Raw genomic sequence first — 25,781 nt, 5'->3', positions numbered from 1 at the left:
AAATACTAATCAGCTTAACAAATATTGCCATGGTCCAATATCCTGAATGCCAGGCTCCTTTTTCTTCAAAGCACTTCTTTTACCAATGCAAATTCACAAATATTTTTTGAAATCTCATTGATGCTTCAAAATTAACAAAGCCCAGTCACTGCTTTCAAGAGATACTGGTATTTGGAGAGAGACCAGTATACAAGCAATTTCAAAGCATAATGGATTTGAGAGAAAGTTTTTATGGGATTACAGCTGAAGAACATTTAGCCTAACACCAAGATGCTTCAAATGCTACACATAACTTTATTCCCAAGTATCACAAGAAAAAAATCCATTTGGAAGAATAGGATTTTTTCCCCCTAACGTGTGGAGCATTAATGAGAGAACCATCCCTAAAAAATGAAAGACAATTCTTATATGGCATTCAGAAGTAGAATGGCATCAAAATATAGCAATGGATAAATGTCTTCCATGTTCTCTTCTGCTTTGAGTAAGAGAAAGTAGATTAAAGTATGGTCACAAGTAGTTCTGCAGGACTTATGTTATGTTATCATACCAAGAGACATCTTCAAGGAAATTATGATTTTTTTTCCCCTTAGTTGACACGTGTATGTGAGAGAAAGAATGTGTGTAATTTCTTCATGTTCCAAAAAGGATTAGTGGCCTGTGGTCCACGGGGAGTATGCCGCACTACTCTGCTGAGGTGGTAAAGTTTGCCACTTGGGATATCTTGGTTCTATATTCCCTTCTCTCATAAAACTGAAGGAAGATGGAGGTATGAAGCAGTATTTTAAGCACAACAGTTGGTATGGAGGACTGGGAAGCATAGAAAAGAAACTTCCCATCACTCAGGTTACATTGGTATCTTCCTTCTGAGATAGCCTCCCAACCTTCTCCCCTTAGTTAAATGCATTTTGTTTGGTCCAGGGGGTAAATAAAGGAGAAATTTATCATAAACAGGGACAAACACCATGGACAATACTATCTACACTTTGCACTGGAGTCGACTTAAAAAAGTTATACCACTGAGAACAGGGTATTTGCATGTACTATTAATGTCCAAGGGAGGACAAGATCAATTTAAAAAGATATTCCATAGAGAATACATTACATTCCTGACAACACCAAAGCTTTTATTGTCCAGATCATTTTTCCCTACTTGAAAAAGCTGACTTTATGTGAAATCTTTGGGATCCCACCAATTCCCAGTTTAGCTGCTTCTTTCAACATGAAATTTGACAACAAACTATTTCATAGTAGCAGAATTCATTAAAGTAATCATATCTCAAATTAAAGTATCCTTATAGCCATAATAACCAAATCCCATGTACAATGTTGTCCCTTCCTTTATAATGTATACACTCTTAGAAGTCTAAATCTATGTTTTACTTTATGGCACCACATTAGTCTAGATGGGCATAATTTCCCTGAAGTTAAAAACATGTTTAGAACATACCATATTTTCAACAAAGCAATACATTAAATTTATTCCCAAATAAATATATTTCATGACTATACCAAGATAAAGATGATTGTTTTATACTTATTTCTATTTCACAATAAAAATGTAAATTATTGATGCTTAAGCATCATTGTATTTGAAGGACTGTTTTCTATTAAGTATAACTTGTCTTCACATTACAAAGGGGCATACCTTGATGGATTATAGCCAAGTCCAGCATCAAAATCATGGTACCACTTTTATCCTTATAATACTCTCATCATCTAAGACACCTTTAAATCCAAGATGGTGGATTAGATAAATACTGTGCTTGCCTCATCCGATGGACACATTAAAATTACAACTAAATATAGAATAGTCAACCTGGAGAACCATCTGAAGTATGGCTGAAAAGAAATGTTGTAACTAAGGATATAAAGAAGAAGGCACGTTGACACTGGCAGGAGGAGCAGAGATGCAAAACAAGCCAGCCCCAAACCTCCTTGTGGTGGCTGAAAATCGAGGGGAGGATATCTTGACCACGGAGGTTCCCCCTTGAGGAGTGAGAGAACCCAGACCCACAGCAGTCTCACAGCCTGAAATACTGGCGCCAGGAAGAGGAGCCCCCATAACATCTGGCTGTGAAAACTAGTAGGGATTCTGACCATCCTGGTGAGATAGAAGGCTGCGGAAAACTCAAAAATCCTCGTTAAAGGACCTCACATGGACTCTAGGAAAGTTCTATATGAAGAAACAATGACTGAAAATTTTCCTAACCTGGCAAAGAAAATAGACATACAAGCCCAGGAAGCACAGAAAGTCCTAAACAAGATCAATCCAAACAGGCCCACACCAAGACACTTTATAATTAAAATGCCAAACGTTAAAGACAAAGAGAGAATCCTAAAAGCAGCAAGGGAAAGGCAACTGGTTACTTATAAGGGAGCTCCCAAAGACTGTCAGCTGATTCCTCAACAGAAATTTTACAGGCCAGAAGGGATTGACACAAAATATTCAGTGATGAAAAGCAAGGACCTACAACCAAGAGTATTCTCGCCATCAAGGCTATCATTTAAAATTGAAGGACAGATAGAGAGCTTCCCAGACAAGAAAAACCTAAAGGAGTTCATCACCACCAAACCAGGATTACAAGGAATCTTAGAGGGACTTAAAAAATAATAATAATAATAAAAATACAAAAATAATAAAATGGCAATAACTTCGTATCTACCAACAATTACTTTCAGTGTAAATAAATTCAATGCTCCAAACAAAAACATAGGGTAATTGAATGGATAAGAAAATAAAAACTTTTACATAGGCTTCCTACAAGAGACTCACTTCAGACTGAAAAACACACACAGACTGAAAGTAAAGGGATGGAAAAAATTTTCACTAGCCAAGATGTGGAGGCAGCCTGGGTGTCCGTCATTGGATGAATGGACAAAGAGGAGGTGGTACATATATACAGTGGAATATTGCTCGGCCATGGAAGGGAATGGGTTCTTGCCATCTGTGGTGGCCTGGATGGACCTGGAGGGTACTGTGCTGAGTGGAGTGTCAGACAGAGAAAGACACATGCAATGTGATTTCACTTAGACGTGGAATCTAAAGAACAAAATAAACAAACAAACAAAACAGAAGCAAACTCATAGATACAGAGAACATTTTGATGGTTGCCAGATGGGAGGGGGTTGAGGGTGTAGGTGAAATGGTGGAGGGATTAAGAAGTAAAAGTTGTTTGTTACAAAGTAGTCATGGGGATGTAGAGAATAGCATAAGGAATATAGTTAATAATATTATAATACTATGTATGGTATCAGATGGGTACTAGATTCTACAGGGTGATAGATGGGAAGGCAGTTGGGAGACAGAGTGAAAAAGGTGAAAGCATTAAGAAGTACAAATTGGTAATTACAAAATAGATATGGGGGTGTAAAATATAGCATAAGGAATATAGTCAATAATGTTGTAATAAGTATATATGGTGTCAGATGAGTACTAGATTTATCAGGGTAATAGATTGGAAGGGGGATGGTGGCAGGGTGAAAACTTTGAAGGCGTTAAGAAGCACAAATTGGTAGTTAAAACTAGTAGGGAAGCAAAGTAAAGCATAGGGAATGTAGTCAAATATATGGCAATAACTATGTATAGTATCAGGTGGGTACTACACTTGTCAGGGCGATTACTTCTTAAATTATACAAATGTCTAACCACTGTGCTATATACCTGAAATTAACATAAAATAATATTGAATGTGAAAAAAAATAACAAAATGCCTTTAAACTTTCCATATGCTAATATGGTGAACATTTATACCCAGATATAGGTCTGTTGTTTTGAGTCCGTGGTGGATTTGAGATTGACTGCAAATTTTTTACCACATCTTTTACGGAGACAAGGAGTCCATGTTTCCCTCCTTTTGTATTTAGGTTGTCACTGTGTCTTGCTTTAACCAATAAAATGTGACACGAGAGACATTCCCTAACTTCTGAGACTGATCCTTCAGAAATCGGCAATTACTCTCCTCACTGCTTGGAATGTTCCTTTTTGGAAGTCAGCTGCTTGATAAGAAGTCCTAAGACTCATGCTGTGAAGAAGCCCAAGCTAGCTATGCAGAGAGAGCGAAAGGTCATGTTACGGAGCACCAAGGTACCAGACATATGAGTGATGACTTCTGGGACTTTCAGCCTAGCTTAGCTACTAGTTAAGTTTATGACACTACATAGGAGTAGAACAGAAAAGCTGCCACCAAGCCCTGCCTGAATTCCTGACCAACAGAACCATGAAAAAACAGTTGTTTTAAGACATGAAGTGACAAAATAATGAATAGGTTATGAAGTAATAGACAATTCAAACAGAATCTGCCTAAGATACTTGCTGGTTAACACACTATCAGACTTTCCCTTGTGACTTCTTAAAAGCAATGAAAGCTGCTCGTTTTAAGTAGTTTTGCACCAAAACGTCTGTCTGAAAGTCATTTTTCAAAGTCCAGGATGAAAGAAACAGATGTGCCTTGCAAGGTCTTAGTGTACTGCAGTGTCATGTTAGAAACTGGCTTTTAAATTTCCTTATTTACAAGCCAAAACAAAGGAGAAGTGTTTCTGTTAAGTGATATACATTTTCAGGAAGAAGAGAAAATTTTGTATTCATTTCTTTATTCCCTCTTGTCTCTATTTGAAAAGAATTAAAAGAAGGAAAGGGAGAGAGGGAGGGATCCAAGGAGGAACGCAGGGAGGGAGGGGGCGAGGGAGGGAGGTTATTGTAATTAAGAGTGTATATATATATATATATATGTATATATATACCTCAATTTCTATTAATAGGATAATAAAGTTAGATTTTGCCAAGGCACACTTGTAATTCATCCATTGGTTATGTCACAAGACTCAGACTGTGGGTAGGGAAACAGAGGGTTTGGGGTACCAGGGAACACACTAACATTTCAGGGGCAAGGGGAATCCTGACTTTCTGATAACTGTTCTATATCACTGTAATTACGTTATCTGACCTAAGATTTCCAGGTTAATTTGGAAAAGCAATAGTTCCAACCCAAGATACTTTGGATTAAAATATACATGACAGTTGATTCCTCATAATAAAATCAAATGGTGCCACTATCTAGCCTTTGTGTATGAATATGTAAGTAGTAACTTAAAACTCATTTTAAGTCATATTCATTCAGTATTTATAACAAAAGCAGGAATTCTTCTGGTGTCATTACATATACCTTTTCTGTCTGGGTCATTTAAAGAGATCAAGAAAAAGAAATTATGAAAACCCTACTTGATTTTTATCAATGTACCCCTCTAAACTGTGCCCCCATTCTCCTAATATCCTAAGCAGAACATCAAGGATGAATGTCTGATCCAAATTTAAGAACCACCTCCCATTCAGTAGCTTGACTTTCCAGAACAATTAGAAAGCAAATGTTTTTTCTTAGTGTTTAAAGATTAACAGCCACAAAATATATCCTACCATAATTCAGCAAGTGTATTATAAAACATTTATTCTTTTTAATTTTAAATAGCTCTGTAATCTTAAAAGAAGTTAAAAAAAATTCCTGTAGTCCATAATAGTTTAACTAAAAATTCCTCCTGTAAAAGTGCTTGTAGTCTTGGAAGAGCTGGTCATCTTTAATAGATCAATAAAATATTTAATCACAGCTGTTGTTCTTCCTGGTATGTTTGTCAATAATTTTCAATACTCTTGGTGGAATAGAGGGGAATGTTTTGATGAAATATATTTTCTGAGTTTGAAATGGTTCTCAGCTTCTTCATTACATAAGGTGGATAAGGACATAAAAATTTTCATGAATTTGTAATTCACTGATGTAATTTTTCTTTAAAAGAAGGTTTCTGCCAAGGCCCAGATCTTCCATCTCCCTCAACTATTATTTCTTTCCTTCTTCACTAGGAGAATGAGTTGAGACTGACAGCAACATACAGGCTTTTTAGGGTAAATAAGATACATGAATGAAGTATAATACACACCTTAAAGAGATGCCTCCCTTTTCCCAAGTTAGGTTAATTCCACTGGATATACGAAAATATAAGCATACATTTATTCATCATCATGTATTGAAAGTCTCCATATTTCTTAATAAAATTGTGATATTTTCACAATGCTGGGTCCTGTCCATTAGCAGATTTTAGGCTTCCCAGGAATATTCATTCATCCAGTGATATAAAATCTTCCTTACTTTTACAGAAAACACAGATTAGTTTTTAAAATCTGTATTTAAATTTCTAAATATTATTTTGTTTCCTTAACATTAATAACTCATAGGGTATAAACTGTCTTTAATAATAGGACAATGAAAGTCCCTTCCCTTATATTTTCGACTAGGAAATGTTCATCAATTATATCCAAATTTTTAGAATATGCAAATGCTGGCACTCATTCCTGAGTTAATGCTTGGGATGGGAAGGAAGGGACCTTTGACCTCTGTTCAACGTGTTCAAAGAATCTCATTAACATCCACAGACTAATGTTATATAGCTAAAGATACACATATACAACTATATAAAGCAGTGATGTGAATGCCAACAAATTGAATACTTTTATTCCAGTTTTGCAAATAAAGAGCTGATGTTCAGAAAGGCTGAGAGATTCCCAAGGAAGCACATCTAGTAAATAGAGAAAACATCTTTTGAGTTACATACAATCATACATATCATAATCATAAATTGATTCCCCTTATTAAATTATGGTTAAATGATTTATTACATATTTAAATATTAAATTATTTAAATGACATTAAATAATTTGCTGTGTATGGCTGATCAATAAATCATATTTGATTCTCTTCCATGGATAATATTAGTCGTAGACTAGTATTTAATGTAATAATTCTCATTAGAACTCTATGCAAGTTAGTATTGTCACCTTTATTATAAAGAGGAAGAAACTGATGAACAGAGAGTTGAAGTAATTTGACCTGGGCCTTGTGACTTCTAAATGGCAGAACCAGGTTTTGAATCCTGCCTATCTGCCTCTAGAGCCATGCTCTTATGTACTCCACCAGACAATTTCTCAGGTGTTTAGTGAGTCCTATTGTGTGTCAGGAAATATGCTAAGAGCATGGTTTCTATCTCTTATGTGAACAGAAATGCACAGGAACATGAGTGCATCAAGGCTGGTCGTAAGTTTAGAGGCAAATAGAGATCTAATTCATTATGAATAAACAAGTAAATTTTGTTAAAGAAGCCAACTGTTAGAGGATCTATTTTGATAATGTCCAGATTTTATCAAAAGAATAAACAACATAAAAATACTATATATGTATTTCAAAATAAATGTGTATGCTCACATTTATATAAAAATGGAGGTGGAGAAATAACTGGATTAGTTTATATATATGCAAATATTTGTCTGAAACAAAGAAAAGAAAAAAATGAAAATAATAGTCGTGGCAGTGTATTAGGAGAATGAGGAATTGGGTAGCTGGGAAACAATTATAGGAGGGAGACATCCCACTGTATATATTTGTATGGTATTTGATATTTGAAATACGTGAATGTGTTATTCAGAAATTAATGAAGAAGACTGTATGATTTGTTTAAAATCAGGAAGTACAAAAACAGACTCAATTAACATTGATCATTGAATTAAACAAAATGACAGAGAACTCTGAAAAATAAGGCTGATCTGACACAGGTTACTGAATAATCAGGGTCAAACCATTCACCTTTCATTCATTAAAATAATGAAGCCAGTTTGTTGCTCAAGGTTATCATGAGAGACAAGGAAAACAAATGTAAACTTTTCTAAATGGTGAAGTTTACACACACACACACACACACACACACACACACACACACACACACCACATCCTGTAGTTCTCATCACTTTTCATTAACAAAAATAGTAGACATAGGATACTTAATGTTTAAAAGACTAAAATTAGCTATGCATAATTTGGAAATTGGCTTCACAGCTCACACAAATTGAATTATACACTTGAACATGGAAGAGTTTTTCTTCTGTTTCAACATACTCTGGATAAACACGAAACTATGCATGGTAAACATTTTCAAAGTAAACTATATTTGCCATTGAACATATAGAAGACAGAACCATGTTCTTAACACATTGCTGGAAACAAAACAGGTACTCGCTAAATACCTGAAAAATTGTCTAGTAGAGCAGGTAAGAACATGGACTGTAGAGACAGCCAGGATTCAAATCCTGGTTCTGCCTCACAGAAGTCATGCGGCCCTCATCAAATAATTTTACCTCTCTGTCCTTCAGTTTCCTCATCTTTAAAATAAAAATGACAGTACTAACATGCCCAGAGTTCTAAAGAGGACTATTACTGTTACTATCAGTATGACTACTACTACTATTATCTGTGGAAGAAAATCAAATATGATTTATTAATCAACCTCACACAGCAAATCATAGACTCTTTTTAATAAAGGAAAACAACTGATGGTCATGAAATATATAATTATATGTGACCAAAGGTAGCTTCTCCAACTACTGGCTGTGCTACCTTGAGAATCTCTTATACTCTCCAAACTTCAGCTTATCATCTGCAAAACTGGAATAAAAATAACACCTATTATATACAGTTACGGTGAGGATTAAATGAGATATAGGCACTTACACAGCATATATGAATACTACACACTCAAAAGTTTAGCTGCTATCAATGATAATAAAAATACCAATAATTTCATCACTGAAATTATTTTCCTTTTATAATTCTAAAGTTATACTGTATAATCCTGCTACAGGCCTATCTTTTGGTTGCCTCGGCAAAGCTGTGAATTATAATTTGAGAATCCTTGCTGCTGAGAAATAAAGCCTTACTTAGAGTGTGATCCACAGACTTTGTGTTATAAATACAGAATCATGGACCCCACCCCACATTCACTGAGATAGAACCTGCTTTAGAACAGTATCTCCAAGGGATCTGTTTGCTTGTTAAAGTTTGAACAGCAAAGGTCTATAACTAACTGTCTGATATAGTAGCTACTAGTCACATATGTCTACTTGTTCAAATTAATTAAAATTAAATGAAATTGAAAATCAGTTCTTCAGTGACACTAACCACAATTCAAGTGTTCAACAGCCACATGTGCTGGTAGCTACCATATTGGAAAGTACATATATAAACATTTTTATCATTCCAGAATGTACTATTGGATGATGCTGATCCACACCGTCTTTCTTAATATTTGGTAAGACAGTTTTCTGTAAGTAGCAAAAGGTGTTTCAGTAATTCAATAAGATTGTTAAACCCAAAATTATTCACCAAACTCCTTTCTACACAGCACAAAAATATTCATCTAAACTTATCCTTTATTTTTAACCCAGATTAGAAAACTGACAGCAGGTTAAGTGATTTGCAATATGTAGAGGCCACGATTCTCCAGCTTCCCAGCCTCGTTTATAAGTTTATTTCCTCCTGCCCTCACCCCCTCACATTCACAAGCTCTCATTTTCTCTGGACCCCAAACATCAGTTCTTAAGACAAGGCATACCAAGCAATCCTGGAGAGACAAATAAATGCAAGTTAGATCCAAACTGTTAACACCCCCTGATCTGCCGTAAGTCAAAGGAACAAAGAAAGTCTTGGTGGCATTAGAATATACGCAGATGCATGTTCCATGATGGATGAGATGAACTATTTCTTGACTGGAAGTCATGAAAGTGAGTGACAAGGGAAGGAAGACTTATGAGATGCCTTAAATGAAACTGTGTGGGTGGCTATGCCATCTCTCTCCTCCTAATGGCAGCCCTGAGAACAGCCATCTCCAGGGACACCTACCACAAAACTTCATCTGAACCTTATTTTGCTAAATCCTAGGAATGGCTTTCGCCTCCTTGTGTGCGATTATTCTATGTCATTTTCTCCACAAAGAGCTATATGAAATTACCATATTGTTCTCTTCTATCATTCAAAAACACCTGGACCAATTTGTTGGGAAAGTCCCAAGCAGAGTGTGTTGACCGGCTGCTTTCCAAGACCTCCCTGCTGGTGCATCAGATCTGTCACTCGAAGCTCCACAGGAAGCTTTGATACTATTGCTTAAGAAGTTGGCTGTGACAGCAAGTGTAGGCCCAGACTGTACCATTTTTGTGACATTGGAAATGTTAAGAAAAATTTTGAGAACTTGTATATAAAACTTCAGTCTGACTGCATGTCCATCTTTGCAATGTCAGCCTGGGGCATTGTCTAATCAGCCCACACAAGAATCATACGTTTTTAGGAGATTGTACCTTTTTTGAGCTTAGCATTTATTATTGAAATAGGTCTAGAGTCTACAAAGTTAGATGTTAACTGTAGAAGATAGATACATTGCAAAAACTTTCTGTTTGCTATAAAAGATAACCAAAAAGTTTACAGATTAAATGCTGGATGTTAAACAGTTTTGTATTTAATTTTGAAAAAAATGTATGCCATTTCTTTCCTGACAATGTAAACCTCTCTTCCTCAAATGCTCTTTGAACACTCTCTACCATCTTGATGTTTCCATTACTAATCAGTTAAATCCTTGACATATGTTCACTAGTATATATTCGTACGAGAGCCAGAATTTTTTACATATAAATGTGTGCTTTCATAAAAATCAGTGCTGTCTTGCAGACCTTCATATATGATCTGCATCAGATCTTCCTTTTCTCAGAGAAATGAGAAACTGTAGAAAATTTAAGCTTCATGTGTTTAAGCAGATGGTATGTACAGCAGTTTCATGTTATGGTAACTGGAATTTTTTATCCCCTGTATAACCTCCTGGTACTTTGTGACCTTTCTGAAGCACCTTTTCCTTGTTACAAAGTGACTCACTTTGGAGGTTATATACCAATTATAGGCTTGTTATGTTGCATAATTCCAAGGCAGACTTTTTCCATCATGATGCTTTTGTCCTGGGTTTTCCTTTAACTAACATAGCCTTGTGTGACCAATAAGCAATGTGAAGCTGACATTTCAGAGCCCAAGCAGCTAATCCTTGATTGTATTTACTTATTTTCAAATATTTGCACCATCTGTGATTTTATATTCATTTTTTTTTTGATTCATCGTTACAGCTCCAGGACTGTAGCTCTGAGTAGGAATGAAGCAGCGCTCCAAATGTAGAATGTATTGTGCGCATGAGACGGAATTTAACCATGGGACAGGGACACAAAAAGAAAAAAAAAAATTCAGGAAAAGCAAATGTATATTAGTTCTCCACCTTCAAAATGCAAACTGTGTTGATTTTCCTGTACTTATAAGTAATATAAAAATGGATGCCAAATATGTTCATGACCAACCCCTAATCCACGTTTGCTTTGGTACCAGGATACTTCCATATAACCTCCATATCAACAAAAACAAAAGCTCAATATTAAAGGTACTCCGAAGTTTGGTCAAAATAACAGACTAAGGAGTTTTAAAGCTGGTATTTGCAGTATACAGCAGCTTGATTTTCCACCACTTTGCCTCCATCTAGTATAGCAACCCAATTCATATTAATAACCAAGGAGAAGGAGAGGGGGAGGGGGAGGAAAAAAGGGAGGGAGAGAGGGGGAGGGAGAGGAGGAGGAAGGGAAAGGAAGGAACGAATGAAGGAAGGAAGGAAGGAAGGAAGGAAGGAAGGAAGGAAGGAAGGAAGGAAAGAAGGAAGGAAATCACCATTTTAAGCACCCCCTGGGTAATAAAACTGTCTCATTACTGATCCTCACAACAATTCTGCAAAGTAAGCACTATCTATTTCCAAATGAAGTATTAGATTCAGACACTGGGTAACTTGCTCAAACTCATAAATAGAGTTTAAACTGAGGTTAAATTAATAGAAAGTCCTAGTTGTTTCCACTACAAAGATTCCTGTATGATTCAAAAATATTTTTATTCATTTATTTCACATGTAAAAGTTTCACAGATCTTGTGTTGGATCTTGGTACTCTGACAAAATCACCACAGAGTCTAGAAACAGCCTTACTTTCCAAGAAATCCAGTGAATGAAAAGCCTGTTGTTTCTTTGAACTCTCCAAGAAAGCTCTAAAATTCACCTGCATGCTTTCCAGAGTTCCTAAGTGCACCCCTCCTAGTGTAAGAAGGTGTTCATCCAATCACTAGTCCATCCACTACTCAACTGCAATTTCAAATGCTGACCATAGAGATCAATGGGTAATCATTCACGCTGAACAGAAGAGAGGAGGCTTAAGGATTCAGTGTCTGCATGGATGATGGGAGCTGCTATCCTAGCAAGTTGGAGAAGAGGCATATGTAGTTCTGTGAAGTCAAAGGCCAGATGCCAAAAGTCTAAGGACTACTGTCCTAGAGCCAATACAACACAATAGAGATGCCAAGAAATGTTAAGTGAGTAGTTCTGCCTACAGATTCAAAGCTCTTAAGAACTCTTTAAAAGTTACTCTGATGTCAAGTGTTAAGGAAGGCATATGTGCCACCAAGACACTCTCTATCAGTAGCTGATTCTGGCAGCACAACACATGGAAAATGGCCATAAGTGAAGAGACAAAGGAATTAGATTCAGCGAATGGAACAATTTCTCAAAATGCTATCATCATCTAGGACTTTATGGACATCTGGGAAGGCAAGGAAGGCGACTGAGGATGTCACAGTAGTCTACATGCTAGGGAATCAACAAGGATAGAGACTGGATCTCAGAAACATGGGTAGAAGGAATTAGATTTGGATTTGGAAATGGCACAAATGCAAAGAGAGACAGAAGAACCAAAAGTACCATCCCGCAACACAAAAGGCATTGGAGCTGTAAGCAGACATTTTTAAGGAGTGGCAAATGTGGAAGAATCACCCATAATGCTATAATGTGGCAGCAATGTTGTATAAACCTCATTTTAGAGCAATTGTAAGTAACCTCCATAGATATGAATGAGGGAGGGTCTCGTTCATTTCAACTGGAGGTTCAATTCACACCTATCTATCACTGCTATTATGATTGTCAAGAAGTGGAATATGCGTATTTTCTAGGATCCGAGAAAAGGAATGGCTCCGATGAAGATGTTGGATATATCTTCAAAATATACTCACTTTATTTCTTAGGACACTTAGGTTTTACAGTAGTCTAAAAAGAAAACAAAAACAAATGTACAATCTTCTCCCTTAAAATTCCTGAAAGTTAATGGAGTACATAGAAAAGGTATTTATAAATTCATAGACCCTACGAAATGTAAATTGTATGCTAATCTAGCCAAACAAATTACCTATTTCCACATTTGAGAAATTCTTCATGGATTTCAGACTTTTCCTCTTGAAAAGATACATTTTTGACCTCTATTCAAAAGGTGTCTTGATTCCTAATCTTTGTGGCTAAGAGAGAAGAATCGTAAATCCAAGTTTGTGAAACATTGATTTAAAAGGTTGTTTCATAAAGGAAAGACTTCCTAGCACTTGTTTCAAAAAAATGTGAATTGAAAAAAAGAAATGGCCATGTCTTGTATTTATTAACTCATATTAAAACCTTTCCAGGAGGTGACATGCAATTAGTGAAAGTGTCAGTATCAGAGTTTTCACTGACTAGATTCCCCTTGCGAAAAGTAAACCCATGTATCAGTTACAAGAAAGATCTACTTCTACCCTGTACAAGCATTATTAATGCAACTTCAAGTGGTCTCTCTGGTCCATTGTTTGAAAATAAATTGCAGGAGAATCTGCCATTCAAGTTCTCAATTATATAATTCAGATTTGTCATATTTATGTGTTCAGAGCAGAGACTTTCAGATGGAATAAGAAATTGAATCTTCATTTAGCTCTCAAAATGGAGGTGGGAATAAAGATAATAAAAATGGCTTTTTCCTTCACTTTTCTTCATTTGCTATCTTGTAACCTGATACATAGGTTTTCGTATTGACCTGAGAAAATCAATAAGTATGATAAATTACAATACTATTAAAGTCAGATAATATACAGCTTAGTGAGAGAAGATACAGTTTGGCTTGGCTTTGCTTTTCCAGACGTAAGGTCAGTTTTGATTACACACTTAACTAACTTTTCTTAAATTTCAACTCAACATATCATCAGCTCCCATATGCAAAGAATTTCTAAGTCAGTCATTTCTGGAAACCAAACTTCTGGAAAGAGAATATTAAACCATGAACATTTCAAAGAAGACCTTGTCTTTTGGAAAAACAGGTTATCATCTAAAAACAGTAGAAGTCAGTCAGGTCATTGTAAATTTATTTTACTTAATGTATTATAATAATCTGACTCTAAAATACCCAGTATATTTATATCATAAGTGTGTGTGTATACACACACACACATTATGTGTACGTTTGGTAATGTGTACACACACACATTCAGCACTTCAATTAATGTAAATGTAAAAGTGCATTAACAAAAAAAAATGAAATACATTATCAGGTGATTTAGAAGCACAGTAACAATAAGAATAAAAATACTAAGTTATACCATGGGCCATTCACATAGACTACCTCTAACTCCCAACATTCTCATCTTCTCCTCCTTTAAAGATGAAGAAATGGTTTTAGAGGGGTTAAGTAGTTTGCCCCAGATTGCACAGTAAATGGTAGAAGGATTCAATCTGAATTCTGTATGATTTTGTCCTCAATCCTACATCATAGTGCCTCTCCCCAAAATAGAATTAAATCTGAAAGTCATTTGGCAATCCCAAAAATATTGTAGAATATACTATTCTGGTTAATGGAATAAGCATGTTATCTGAAAGTTGGCTTAAAAATTATTACTGTTTTTACAATTTTCAAATGGACTATAGCATGACTAACTTGAAAAGAAAATGTTGTTTTATTATGTAGAAAACATTACTAAGAGGATTGTTAACATCAATTACTAAACAGAACAGTTCAAAATAAAATATGTATTTTATCAGTTTTGGATAAAAGCGAGTTTTCTGTATTTAGCCTGGCAGTGGGTATGTCTGAACTCCTGAGAATTCAGGACAACTTAACAAAAATGAAACTACAATAGATTCATCCGCCCCACTGAACCTACGCCACAGCTTTCTCTACCATCCTGAAAATGAAAAGCATTCCTTAAATTAATATTTAATAAATGATAAGAATGTCTACCGGGGGAGGGGAAGGTAGGTGTATGGTTTAAAAGCCTTTGGAGAACAGGTGCTCTCTGTTCTCCATAGAGAAAAGTAAGAAATTGGTTATCGCCCAAAAGCTTGTGGATTATGTCAGTACACCCTTCCAAACAATAGTGTGCTGGGAATAATCGATACCGAGCTGTATGATTCTCAAAGCAGGCAACATACACTACAGCAGAAACATTTCTAACTTTGCGTGAGAAAATGTGTTTATGAAGAAGTTTACATTCCCTCCATCATTTATTTGCCATTTTTTGGACCTTTTACAGGTCTTCAGATGGGAAAATTTCCAAACTTTCTTAGTTGATGTATGTTCTACCATGTTTCCCTGAAAATAAGACCTAGCCGGACCATCAGCTCTAATGCATCTTTTGGAGCAAAAGTAATATAAGACCAGTCTTATTTTACTATAAGACTGGGTATATTATAATATACTATAATATAATATAACATAACATAACATAACATAACATAACATAACATAATATAATACCGGGTCTTATTTTACTATAATATAAGACCGGGTCTTATATATTAATTTTTGCTCCAAAAGACACATTAGAGCTGATGGTCCGGCTAGGTCTTATTTTCAGGGAAACAGGGAGTATATACCCTCATTATGTTTCACTAATACATGAACTTGATAAGAATACACATAAACTCACTCAGCAAGTATGAAAATATATGGAGGTAATTTTAATACAAATACCTAATTTTATTGCACTTTGCTTTATTGTGCTTCACAGTTACTGTGTTTTTTACAAATTGAAGGTTTGTCACAACCCTGCATGGAGCGAATCTATTGGCACCATTTTTCAACAGCATTTGTTCATGTTGCATCTCTGTTTCACATTTTGGTACTTAGCACAGTCTTTCAAACATTTTCATTATTATTATATTTGTTATGGTGATCTGTGGTCACTGATCTTTTATGTGACCACTTTAACTGTTTGGGGGCACCACAAACTGCACCCATATAAGTTGGCAAACTTGATAAATGTGTTGAGTTCTGACTGCTCCACTGACTGGTTGTTCCCCATCTCTCTCTCTCCCCTCAGGCCTCCCTATTCCCTGAGACACAACACTATTGAGATTAGGCCTCTAAGTGTGCCAGCGAAATGAACCATCATGTGTCTTTCACTTTAAATCAAAAACAAGGAATGATTAACCCTAGTGAGTAAGGCATGTCAAAAGCTAACACAGGCCAAAAGCTAGGCCTCTTGCACACAACAGCCAAGTTGTGAATGCAAAGGAAAAGTTCTTAAAAGAATTAAAAGTGCTACTCCAGTGAACACATGAATGATAAGAAAGAAAAACAGCCTTATTGTTGATACAAAGAAAGTTTCAGTGGTCTGGAGAGATCAAATCAGCCACAACATTCCCTTAAGTCAAAGCCTAACCCACAGCAAGGCCCTAACTCTCACCAATTCTATGAAGGCTAAGAGAGGTGAGGAAGCTGCAGAAGAAAAGTTTGAAGCTAGCAGGGGTTGGCTCATGAGGTTTAAGGAAACAAACCATCTTCATAATACAAAAATACATGATGAAATAGTAAGTGTTGATATAAAAGCTGCAGTAAGTTGTCCAGAAGATCTAGCTAAGATAAGGTGGCTTAGACTAACCAAAGGTAACTACACTAACCAACGGTTTTCAATGTAGACATTATAGACTTATATTGGAAGACGATACCATCTAGGACTTTTCATAGCTAGAGTGGAGAACTCAGTGTCTAACTTCAAGGCTTCAAAAGACTGGGTGACACTCTTCTTAGGGGCTAATGCAGCTGGTAACTTTAAATTGAAGCCAATGCTCATTGACTATTCCGAAAATCCTAGGGCCCTTAAGAATCGATCTACTCTGCCTGCACTCTATAAATGGAATAACACCAGGAAGGCAGCACATTTGTTCACACCATGGTTCACTGAATACTGTTGAAACATACTGCTCAGGGGGAAAAAAAGAAAAAAGATTCCTTTCAAAATATTGCTGTTCTTTGACAAGACACCTGGTCATCCAAGAGATCTGATGGAGAAGGACAAGAGATTAATGTTGTTTTCATACCTGCTAACACCACATCCATTCTGCAGCCCACGAGTCAAGGAGTCATTTCGATTTTCAAGTCTTTTAAGACATACATTTTGTAAGGCAATAGCTACCATAGTAATCCCTCTGATGGATATGGGTAAAGTAAACTGAAAACCTTCTGGAAAGGGTTCTCCATTTAGACGTCCTTAAGAACATTCATGAATCAGAGGAAGAGGTCAAAGTATCAACATTAACAGCAGTTTGGAAGAAGTTGATTCTAACCCTCATGGATGACTTTGAGAGGTTCAAGACTTCAGTAGAGAAAGTAACTGCAGATATGGTGGAAAGAGCAAGAGAATTAGAATTAGAAGTTAAGCCTGAATTGCTGCAAGCTCATGATAACACTTTAATGGATGAGGAGTTGCTTTTTATGGATGAACAAAGAAAGTGATTTCTTGAGATGAAATCTACTCCTGGTGAAGGTGCTGCAAAGACTGCTGAAATGACAACAAAAGAGTTAAAATATTACAAAAATTTATGTGATAAAGCAGTAGCAGGGTTTGAGAAAATTGACTCCAATTTTGAAGAAGTTCTACTGTGGTTAAAATGCTATCAGACAGCATCACATGCAACAGAGAAATCATTAATGAAAGGAAGAGTCAAGCTATGCAGCAAACTTCATTGCTCTCTTATTTTAAGAAACTACCGCAGCCAGCACCGCCCTGATCACTCAGCAGCCATCAACATCAACATCTAGACAAGACCATCCATGAGCAAAAAGATCAGGATTCAATGAATGCTAAGGTGATGGTTAGCACGTTTTAGCAACGAAGGATTTTTTAATTAAGATATGTACATTTTTAGACATAATTCTATTGCACACTTAACAGACTACAGTATAATGTCAATGTGACTTTTATATGAACTGGGAAACCAAAATATTTGTGTGGGTGTCTTTCCTGCAATATTCACTTTATTGCAGTGGTCTGGAACCAAACCTGCAATATCTTCATGGTATGCCTGTTGTTGAAACATCAAGAAATGATATGTGCATTTAAATATTGCATAGGAATACCTGTAGAAAAAGCCGTGTGAAAAATTATTTCAAATAATGCTGAGCCCAGTACTGAATCAGTCATCCCCACCTCCAATGAGAGTAGGCACAACCACCCTGGAGTCCCAAGAGCTCCTATGCTATGAGCATTCTTTGGCCACAGGGACTGAAATCTCACCTCCTAAAATAATTCTATAAATTACACTTCTCTGTTCTGCAAACGTCCTCTTTCTCCAACCTAATTAGCTTATGAAATGCATTACACTGAAAACAATATGCAACATATTCATCAGCTAATTCACTTGCTAGTGAGAATTAGCTAATGTTTACTTTCAGCCTGGCTCCTTACAGCATAGGGCAGTAAAGAGGTGAGTTTTGATTGAATGGAGGTAGGGATGTAACAGACTATTTTGAAGTCTGCATGTCTGCCGAATCAGATCTGATGTCCAAACCAAACAATACATATTATACTATTAATACAATATTTATATGCATATATGCAAACTCATGTTTTCACACAAATATGTATACTGAACAATACAATATTCTACAAAATGTTAAAATAATATACCAGTTGTAGGTGGCTCAATGATCCTCTAAGCTTTTCCCCCCCAGGCTCCTATTCCTAGACTATGCATTTAATGAGAGCACTTGACATGAGAGAGGCGTTATTCAAAAACTTTTATATATTATTTCATTTAATTCTTACAAGCATGTGAAAGACCTATAGTCACCTCTGTTCACAGATGAAATATAGAAAATGAGTCATCCTGCCCAATAAAACACAGGCATGACTGATGGAGCTGGGATATGAACCTGAATCTGTGCTTTCCAGTGCATAACCCATAGACAATAGTAAACGATAATTTGTGGTCAATGATATAAAAACTCCTTGTCCTTGTTGCAACATTCTAGTGCTGTGTATGCTACATGGTACACTGAAAATAAATTTAAAATATGCCTATAAGGACTAAAGCTTAAAATATTGTGTAATCATAAATGGTTCAAGGAATCACAATTTTGAAATAGCTTTATTTTTACTCAGACTGGGAGAAATTTGAATTCAGTGTTCTATTTCCAATGTAATGTACTTCATAAGATAATGTGGCATTAATATTTAATGATACAATTTTCTTCAACCTGTTTTTATATAGCTTAATCTTTCTTAAATGTGCAATTTGCTCAGTCCCTGAAATAAACAGATAGGGATTAGAAGCTTTATGAGCAAGGGATATTTTGTGATACGTTGTAAACTCAGTACACTGTCACATATATATGAAGATAAACATGATACATATGTAATAAAGAAATTAAGGGATAGTAGAGAATATATAATATCTCCCAAATCATAAGGACTTCTACATAATGCCTGTATGCAATCTAAATCATCTTTTATCACTAAATTATGAGGAACTCTCCAAACAATTAGATCTATTTATTTTATGTTGAATGCTTGGGAGAAAAAGTAATAAATCTTCTATTCAATAAAGTTGTTCAACACGATTTCTAAAGCTATTTTTGAAGTTCTGTGTTAAAAATAGTTTATAGACTACATTATGACATGTTTATACATAAGGGAAACAAGGAAGAAAAACAGTTTCGTAAATTTTCATTAAGCATATATTTGAAAATTTTAATCAAGTTTGCTAGACCAAAGGTGCAATAAAATACTGAATCCTAACTTTTGTATGGAAACATTTTAGGGTAATATTACCTAACGGTCAAAAGTACAATATATATATTATACAAAGGGCATTTTACACATTACATAATTAATTTTGACACATGAATTATTTCATCAAGAGGCTGCTACATGTTCAACTGTAAGAGAAAGGTTTTCTACCAAAATTAGTTTTTTAAAGGAAAATGCATAACTACGGCTGTCTTTGCAGCCAAATAGTTGCTTATAAAAATGCATTTTTCAGTCATACTTCAGATATTAAGGTTGTGGTTTTCCTTTTGTTTCTGTATTTATTGGCTTATTTTTCTTTCTGTTTTTGCTTTGGTTTGATTTGGTTTCCTGGAGCTGAGAGGACAAACATTCTAGGAAATTTTTACCCATTGGATTCAGCAGAAGGGTGCCACCTGGTGGAAACGTGGGCAAATTCTAAACCAGGTCTAATTGCAAAATGTACTCATTCAACAAACCTTGAAAGTCTCATTGTTACCAAGGGAAAATGATACAAAGATATTTCTGAAAAACAAGTTTCTATGTACTTATCAAGACCTGTCTGATTCTTTTTATGTTATTGCTATTGAAAGAAGAAATGTTAAGTTAACTTTAAAATTTCAAGAGCCATTATTATTTGTTGAAGCTTTAAAACAAATTCTTCATCCATTTTACATTCAAGGTAAATTTATACACACACACACACACACACACACACACACACACACACCACATGCACACAGGCCGTATTTGCAATTATCTTGCATTTTTCTGATAGACCTGTGGGACTGCAATTGTATAGAATTTAGAAGGTAGGGCTTTAGACTTACATGAGGTTATTTTATCTTAAATATCACAGACTAGGACTAAGTCTCATTTCCATCACTTATGAAGACAAGTTTGATCAAGTTGCATTAATCCTTTGTATTCATTAATCCTCAATTTCATTAATCCTTTGCATTCTCATCTCTAAAATGGGGATGACAACAGGATCTACTTCAAAAAAGTTGCTTTGAGGATCAAATAGGAAAACATATTCAATACATGTTACCTTACCAGCCTGGAGGACAGTACAGGGCAAGAATTTTAAAAAGTGACTTTAAAAAACACTAAGTTACACTGAGCCACTCAAGATTTTGGATCCCTTAATGTAAAATGGGATATCAATCAATTTAGTGGAAATAATAGTACCTGCTCAAATCAAAGCATCTAATTTTAGACCTTTTGTAAATGTGGAGTGTTAGGAAAACAACAAAAATAATTGTCATAAACATTTATTGAATCGATGATGCTTTCAAGGAAAGACGACTGAGATGATAAAAAGTATTTCCGATGATTCAGAGTATTCATAAAAGTATACAGGCCCTGCTAGTCTTGCTGCTGCTGCTCCTTGGGGAAGCAGTGTCCCTGGTCATGGCAACCTGTGCCAGGGGACAGTAACAGATAAGATGGAACAGGAAGGTCGAGCTCTCTAAAGGACCGTAACAACCACCAAATTATATGATCATAAGCACTTCACCCAGAGTTAAGTCCATGGGCTTCTGCTGTGCTGTAAGTAGAAACAGGTGTCCGATAGCCTCAGGACAGGCGTTTTGAGGTTTCATAAAAATCTCTACGCAGAAAAACCTTCCTGGCAGCATTTAAAAGCTTAAATCACACAAAATCAATATATACTGACTGATGGCTGAAACACACCCTCTATTTAACCATTAAGTAGGAATTCATAAAGGTATGTTTTTTATTTAAATTTGGGAATCACTTTTTTTCAGAACGATTACAAAAGTCTGATCAATCACGTCTAAGTGGAGGTATTGTCTAGTACCACATAAGAGTTGTGTGACAATTGCAGAATTAGACCACAGTGACTAATACTGTTAATAAAAAAACAGTAATCTGAGAGTAAATAGTTCCAGCATTTGCAACAATTGCTCACATTATCTGGCCATCATTTCACATGTCCAGCTTTAGACAAAGAATGTATTACCAGATATAGGTATTTTCTGGGAGTGTTTGACAAACCCTCAATTAGATGCTGCCATGTATATTTCAGCCTGACTTTCTTTCCCCTTACAAAATTAATCTCTTTCGTTTTAACTCAACCAGAATATGCATATCATTGACATTTTTAAATCATGTAAATGCTCAGAAAGGCACTTTAAAAACTCAATGAAAACAGGAGTTCTGCAAATGGCCACTCCCTGAATATGAGGAATGGCCATAAACAACAACAAAAATGCATGCTAACAAGAAAAACAGATTCAAGCCTGAATGTATCTCTTTATATGAATGTGAAGCACCAGGTCTGTCCTGACAAAAGGCTTTGCTCTGCATACACAGCTTGTCCACTGTTTACACATACACGTTCCACTTCCGAGGGCTCTGTTCGGTTTCTCCCTCCCCGCCTCCACCATCACTGAACCCTTTGCAGCACCTCAAGTAACCAGCTGGTGTCACAGGTTAGTGAGCACAGATTTCATGTGGGGACTCTCACCTGACTAATCATTCTTATTGGTAGCACCATTCCAAGAGCAATAGAGACTCAGCAGCGTGTTAATGAAATTTAAGGGCTGTCAGCCTGAAAGAGGATGTTAAATTCTCTCCTGAAATTATTTTTATAATCTGCTACCCAGTCGAGGCGACCTTGTAGTGTGTGCTGAAAAGAGCAGGAAAAAGAGGTATATGGGGAAGGGACATATAATATAAATGTTTTAACACTTTCATGCTTATCTTAGGGTAGGGAGCAAAGAGGATGGTTTAAAAACAGAAAACTGCTTTGTATAAACTGCAACATTCACCCCAGTAAAGGGAGAAGGGGGCGAGTTAAGGCGTTGGGAAATCCTCACCACCTGTATGAAACACGCGAGGGGAAGGAGAAGAGGAGAGAAGGGAGAGACCACCAGCCGGGAGAGATGACCAAGACAAGAATATTAGTAACAGCAGCCCCCGAATCGCCTCTTCTTCCTCACGGCCCCTCCTGGGCAATTTAAACAGCTCCCCTTCACTTGCTCCTCAGTGCTTAGAATATGGGAAAACGGAGCCGCTCCTGCAGCCCAGCTGCTTGCACTCCCCTTCACCCCACTTCTAGCAATGAGCTGGGAGTGTCTCTGCCAGAAACGCGTCTGGCGGCCTTCAACAGTGCACTTGGGGCAAAGGGCCCATCTCCGTGCCCCGGCGCCTCTGTGCTCCAGCCTCGTGGCTATCCGCGGACCTAAGTGCAGCCCTCTGGTCTCAGTCTCTAACTGATGTAAAAGTGTCAGCACCTGGAGCCCACGCATCACAGCCTCCCTCCTGCTCGCCAGGGCACCTTAGCGCTCCCGACCCTACAACTTTGCAAAAAGCGACACAGAACTCCCCAGTCACCCAATCCAGGGACAGAGAGAAGTTGAGATTCCAACGTACGGTTAGGCTACAGATCCCTAAAGACCGCAACAAAAAAGGAGGTGGTCGGTGAGGAAAGACGTTCAAGGGACAGAAATAACCCTCAGCCAGCACAGGGCACCTCATCTCTGCAGACACAGCACATCTGGACCCGGCATATCACCAAAGCCAGTATCTTCTCATCTCCTCCAAAGAATGAATGTCTTTTTGCTCCCAAGCTCCGCTCCCATCAGCAGACCACAGATGCCTGGTAAACCCTCTTCCCCCTTTCACCCGCTCCCCCATCCCGGTCTCCTCAAAGGAAAAAAAGAAACAAAAGGAAAAACTCATCCAGCCTAAAGGTCATTTGCCTACTCGGGTAGCTTTGACCAGCGCTCGTCTCAGCTACGTGAAGATAGGGCTCCAACACTGTGGATGGACGCCTCCGGGAGCGCAGCGATTCCTCCAATGTGCGTTAGTAGAAACCAAGAGGCCCCCATTCCTTGGCCCCAGACACCTCTCCCTCCCTCAGTGGCCCGCCCGCCAGGGCTTCCCGGGCCACCGAAGCCTTTACCTCTCTACCCCCTTCCCCGCGGCTCTCCACCGTGCGCATCCTCTCGCCCAGCCCGGGAGCGCACTCAGATGCTCTAACTTCCTGCGGAGTCCATGGAGGAGCGAAGGAGAGCCTGGAACTGGGGCGGGGGGAGGCTGGGGAGAGGGAGGCGTGGGAGCTGAACCGGGCAGGAGGGGCGGGGGAGCGCGGGCTGGAGCCTCCCTTCTCGGGAGGGCCTGGCCGCTGCTGCCAACTCTCACCTGGTCCGCCGGCTGCGCCTGGCTAACCCTGGCCCCCGGGGTGGGCTGCTGCTCCTGCTTCATGGCTGTCATCCCCGGCGGCCCGCGTCGGCGCTCACTTCCTCACCGGCACTTCAGACTCGGGAACCGTCACTTGGCAGCGATCGCATGTCACAGGCGCCCGACGCTCTCCGAATTGGCGGAAGGGAAACAGGCAGCGACGGGGTGGGGGGAGGGGAGCGTAGGGAGGGGAAGACGAGCGGCACCAGGCAGGCTCCCCCTTGCAGGATCCCTCCTTCGGCTACCGCAGACCCTCTAACTCCCCAGTCCCCCCGCCCCCCACCACCCCTAAGCTTACAGAGCCTCGGAGACTAGACACGACCAAGTGGCAAGTTAGTGGAGCGGCGCGCGGCGGGCGAGGGGCACCTGACCGCGCCGGAGCGTCGTCGCGCAGAGCCAGAGGAGCCGGGCTTGCATTCTACCGCAGTCCGCGCCCCCCACCCGCCCGGGGGCTCTCCACGCCGGGCTCAGCGCGCCAGGTGGAGCAGCGGGGCGCCGCGCTCCAGCATCTCCGGAGCAACCGCAACGTGGGAGAACCCTGCGCGGCTCGCGATCTCCTCACACGCACGGCCAAGGCTGCGGGGCTCCGAGGGCCCCCTCACCCCCCCGCCCCCCCCGCGGGCTCCTGCTAAAACCCGGAGAAGCGGAGTGAGCCCATGAAAAGCCCTTAGTGGCTCCAGCGCTGTCACTGGGCATGCTCCAGCGCTCCGAGAACGCAGGGGCAGCAGGGGACAGGGGCTCCAGAGCCCCACCGAAGCCACCAACACGTGTCGGGACCCAAGAGGTTGTTCCAGATATGACCCGAAGCTCTGCGCCTCCTAATTTGGGACAATGGACATTCTTTAGCCTCTAGCCTGGATTCTCTTGCTACCTGCCTGGTTGATGCCAGTGGAATTCCTAAAGGTTGATTTAAAACAACAATAACCAATGATGATATTCTGGTACTCACCTTTTTTTTTTTCCTGGACACGTGTTAGAGTCTTCAAATTTCAAGTCAGTCCCCAGCCTTCTCTTTGCTCAACACAACCCTCTCTCCTTCAGAATGTGTTTATTGAGCACATATCAGGTGCCAAACACACAGGAAAGTTTGGAGGGATTGCAGGGAAGAGAGACTAAAACCAAGCCAACTTTACCAACTTCACAGCCTGCCTCGAGTCTAAGTTATAGCTTGAGTACTTGGGAGCCTGGAGCAAGGATACAAATCAATGAGTTAATGGAGCACTTTGGAAGTTGAATCCCTGTGGGTGTAATAGACACTGTCAACCAGTTTCATCCCATGAACTAGCATGTGACTTTGCCATGGTACTAGAAAGGACCTGCCCACAAAAGATGGGCAACAAGCAATCCCCAAGTCTTAGGCACAGATGGGTGGAGATTGCTCAGGAGAGGAAAGGCAGGAGGGAGCTGAATATCCAGGTGTTACTGGATTCAGCACCCATGGGTATGAGGAGGTTCCAGCAGAAGGCACAGAAAATATGGATGGGGGAGGGGAGGAGCCTTGAAGTTGTGTTTTATTGGCCAAGGACCAGCTCCTCCTGGTCTGAGTTACCCAGTCCAAGAACTAGCCACTTCCTAGCTGAGAAGCTGTTGTACGATAGTAAGAGTTGTGCTCCTGCCTCGTTAATTCCTAAAACATGATTGTCATACTTTTTCTAAACATTAATTGTAACAATAGTTCCTTTAAAATGCGTAGTTCTAAAAAGAAAAATCAGTGTTCACTAGATTTGATTAGAAAAGAAAAATATAATGATTTTCTCTTTAGAAAAGTAGAATTTGGGTAGAGAGAGCTTACTTTTCAAAATTAGGCAGTCAAGTACATATTATAAGTGACCTCTACTAGTTTGTTGG

The 25,781-nt window shown here is 38.4% G+C and overlaps 1 protein-coding gene across 1 annotated transcript in view; it reads right to left on the bottom strand.

The window, feature by feature from the left end:
- Nucleotides 1–24,605, bottom strand: part of DPP10 (dipeptidyl peptidase like 10) — a 614,062-nt gene extending 589,457 nt beyond the window's left edge. Inside the window, exon 1 of the mRNA XM_033112250.1 lies at nt 23,895–24,605. Within this exon, the coding sequence (XP_032968141.1) occupies nt 23,895–23,966 (72 nt within the window). The 5' untranslated portion in view covers nt 23,967–24,605. The remainder of the gene's footprint in view (nt 1–23,894) is intronic.
- Between the last annotated feature and the right edge of the window lie 1,176 nt (nt 24,606–25,781).

The sequence above is a fragment of the Rhinolophus ferrumequinum genome, chromosome 8 (genome assembly GCF_004115265.2).
Source record: "Rhinolophus ferrumequinum isolate MPI-CBG mRhiFer1 chromosome 8, mRhiFer1_v1.p, whole genome shotgun sequence".
Lineage (NCBI taxonomy): Eukaryota > Metazoa > Chordata > Mammalia > Chiroptera > Rhinolophidae > Rhinolophus > Rhinolophus ferrumequinum.
The sequence above is the reverse complement of the archived record's forward strand: the minus strand, read 5'-3'. Positions and strand labels throughout refer to the sequence as shown.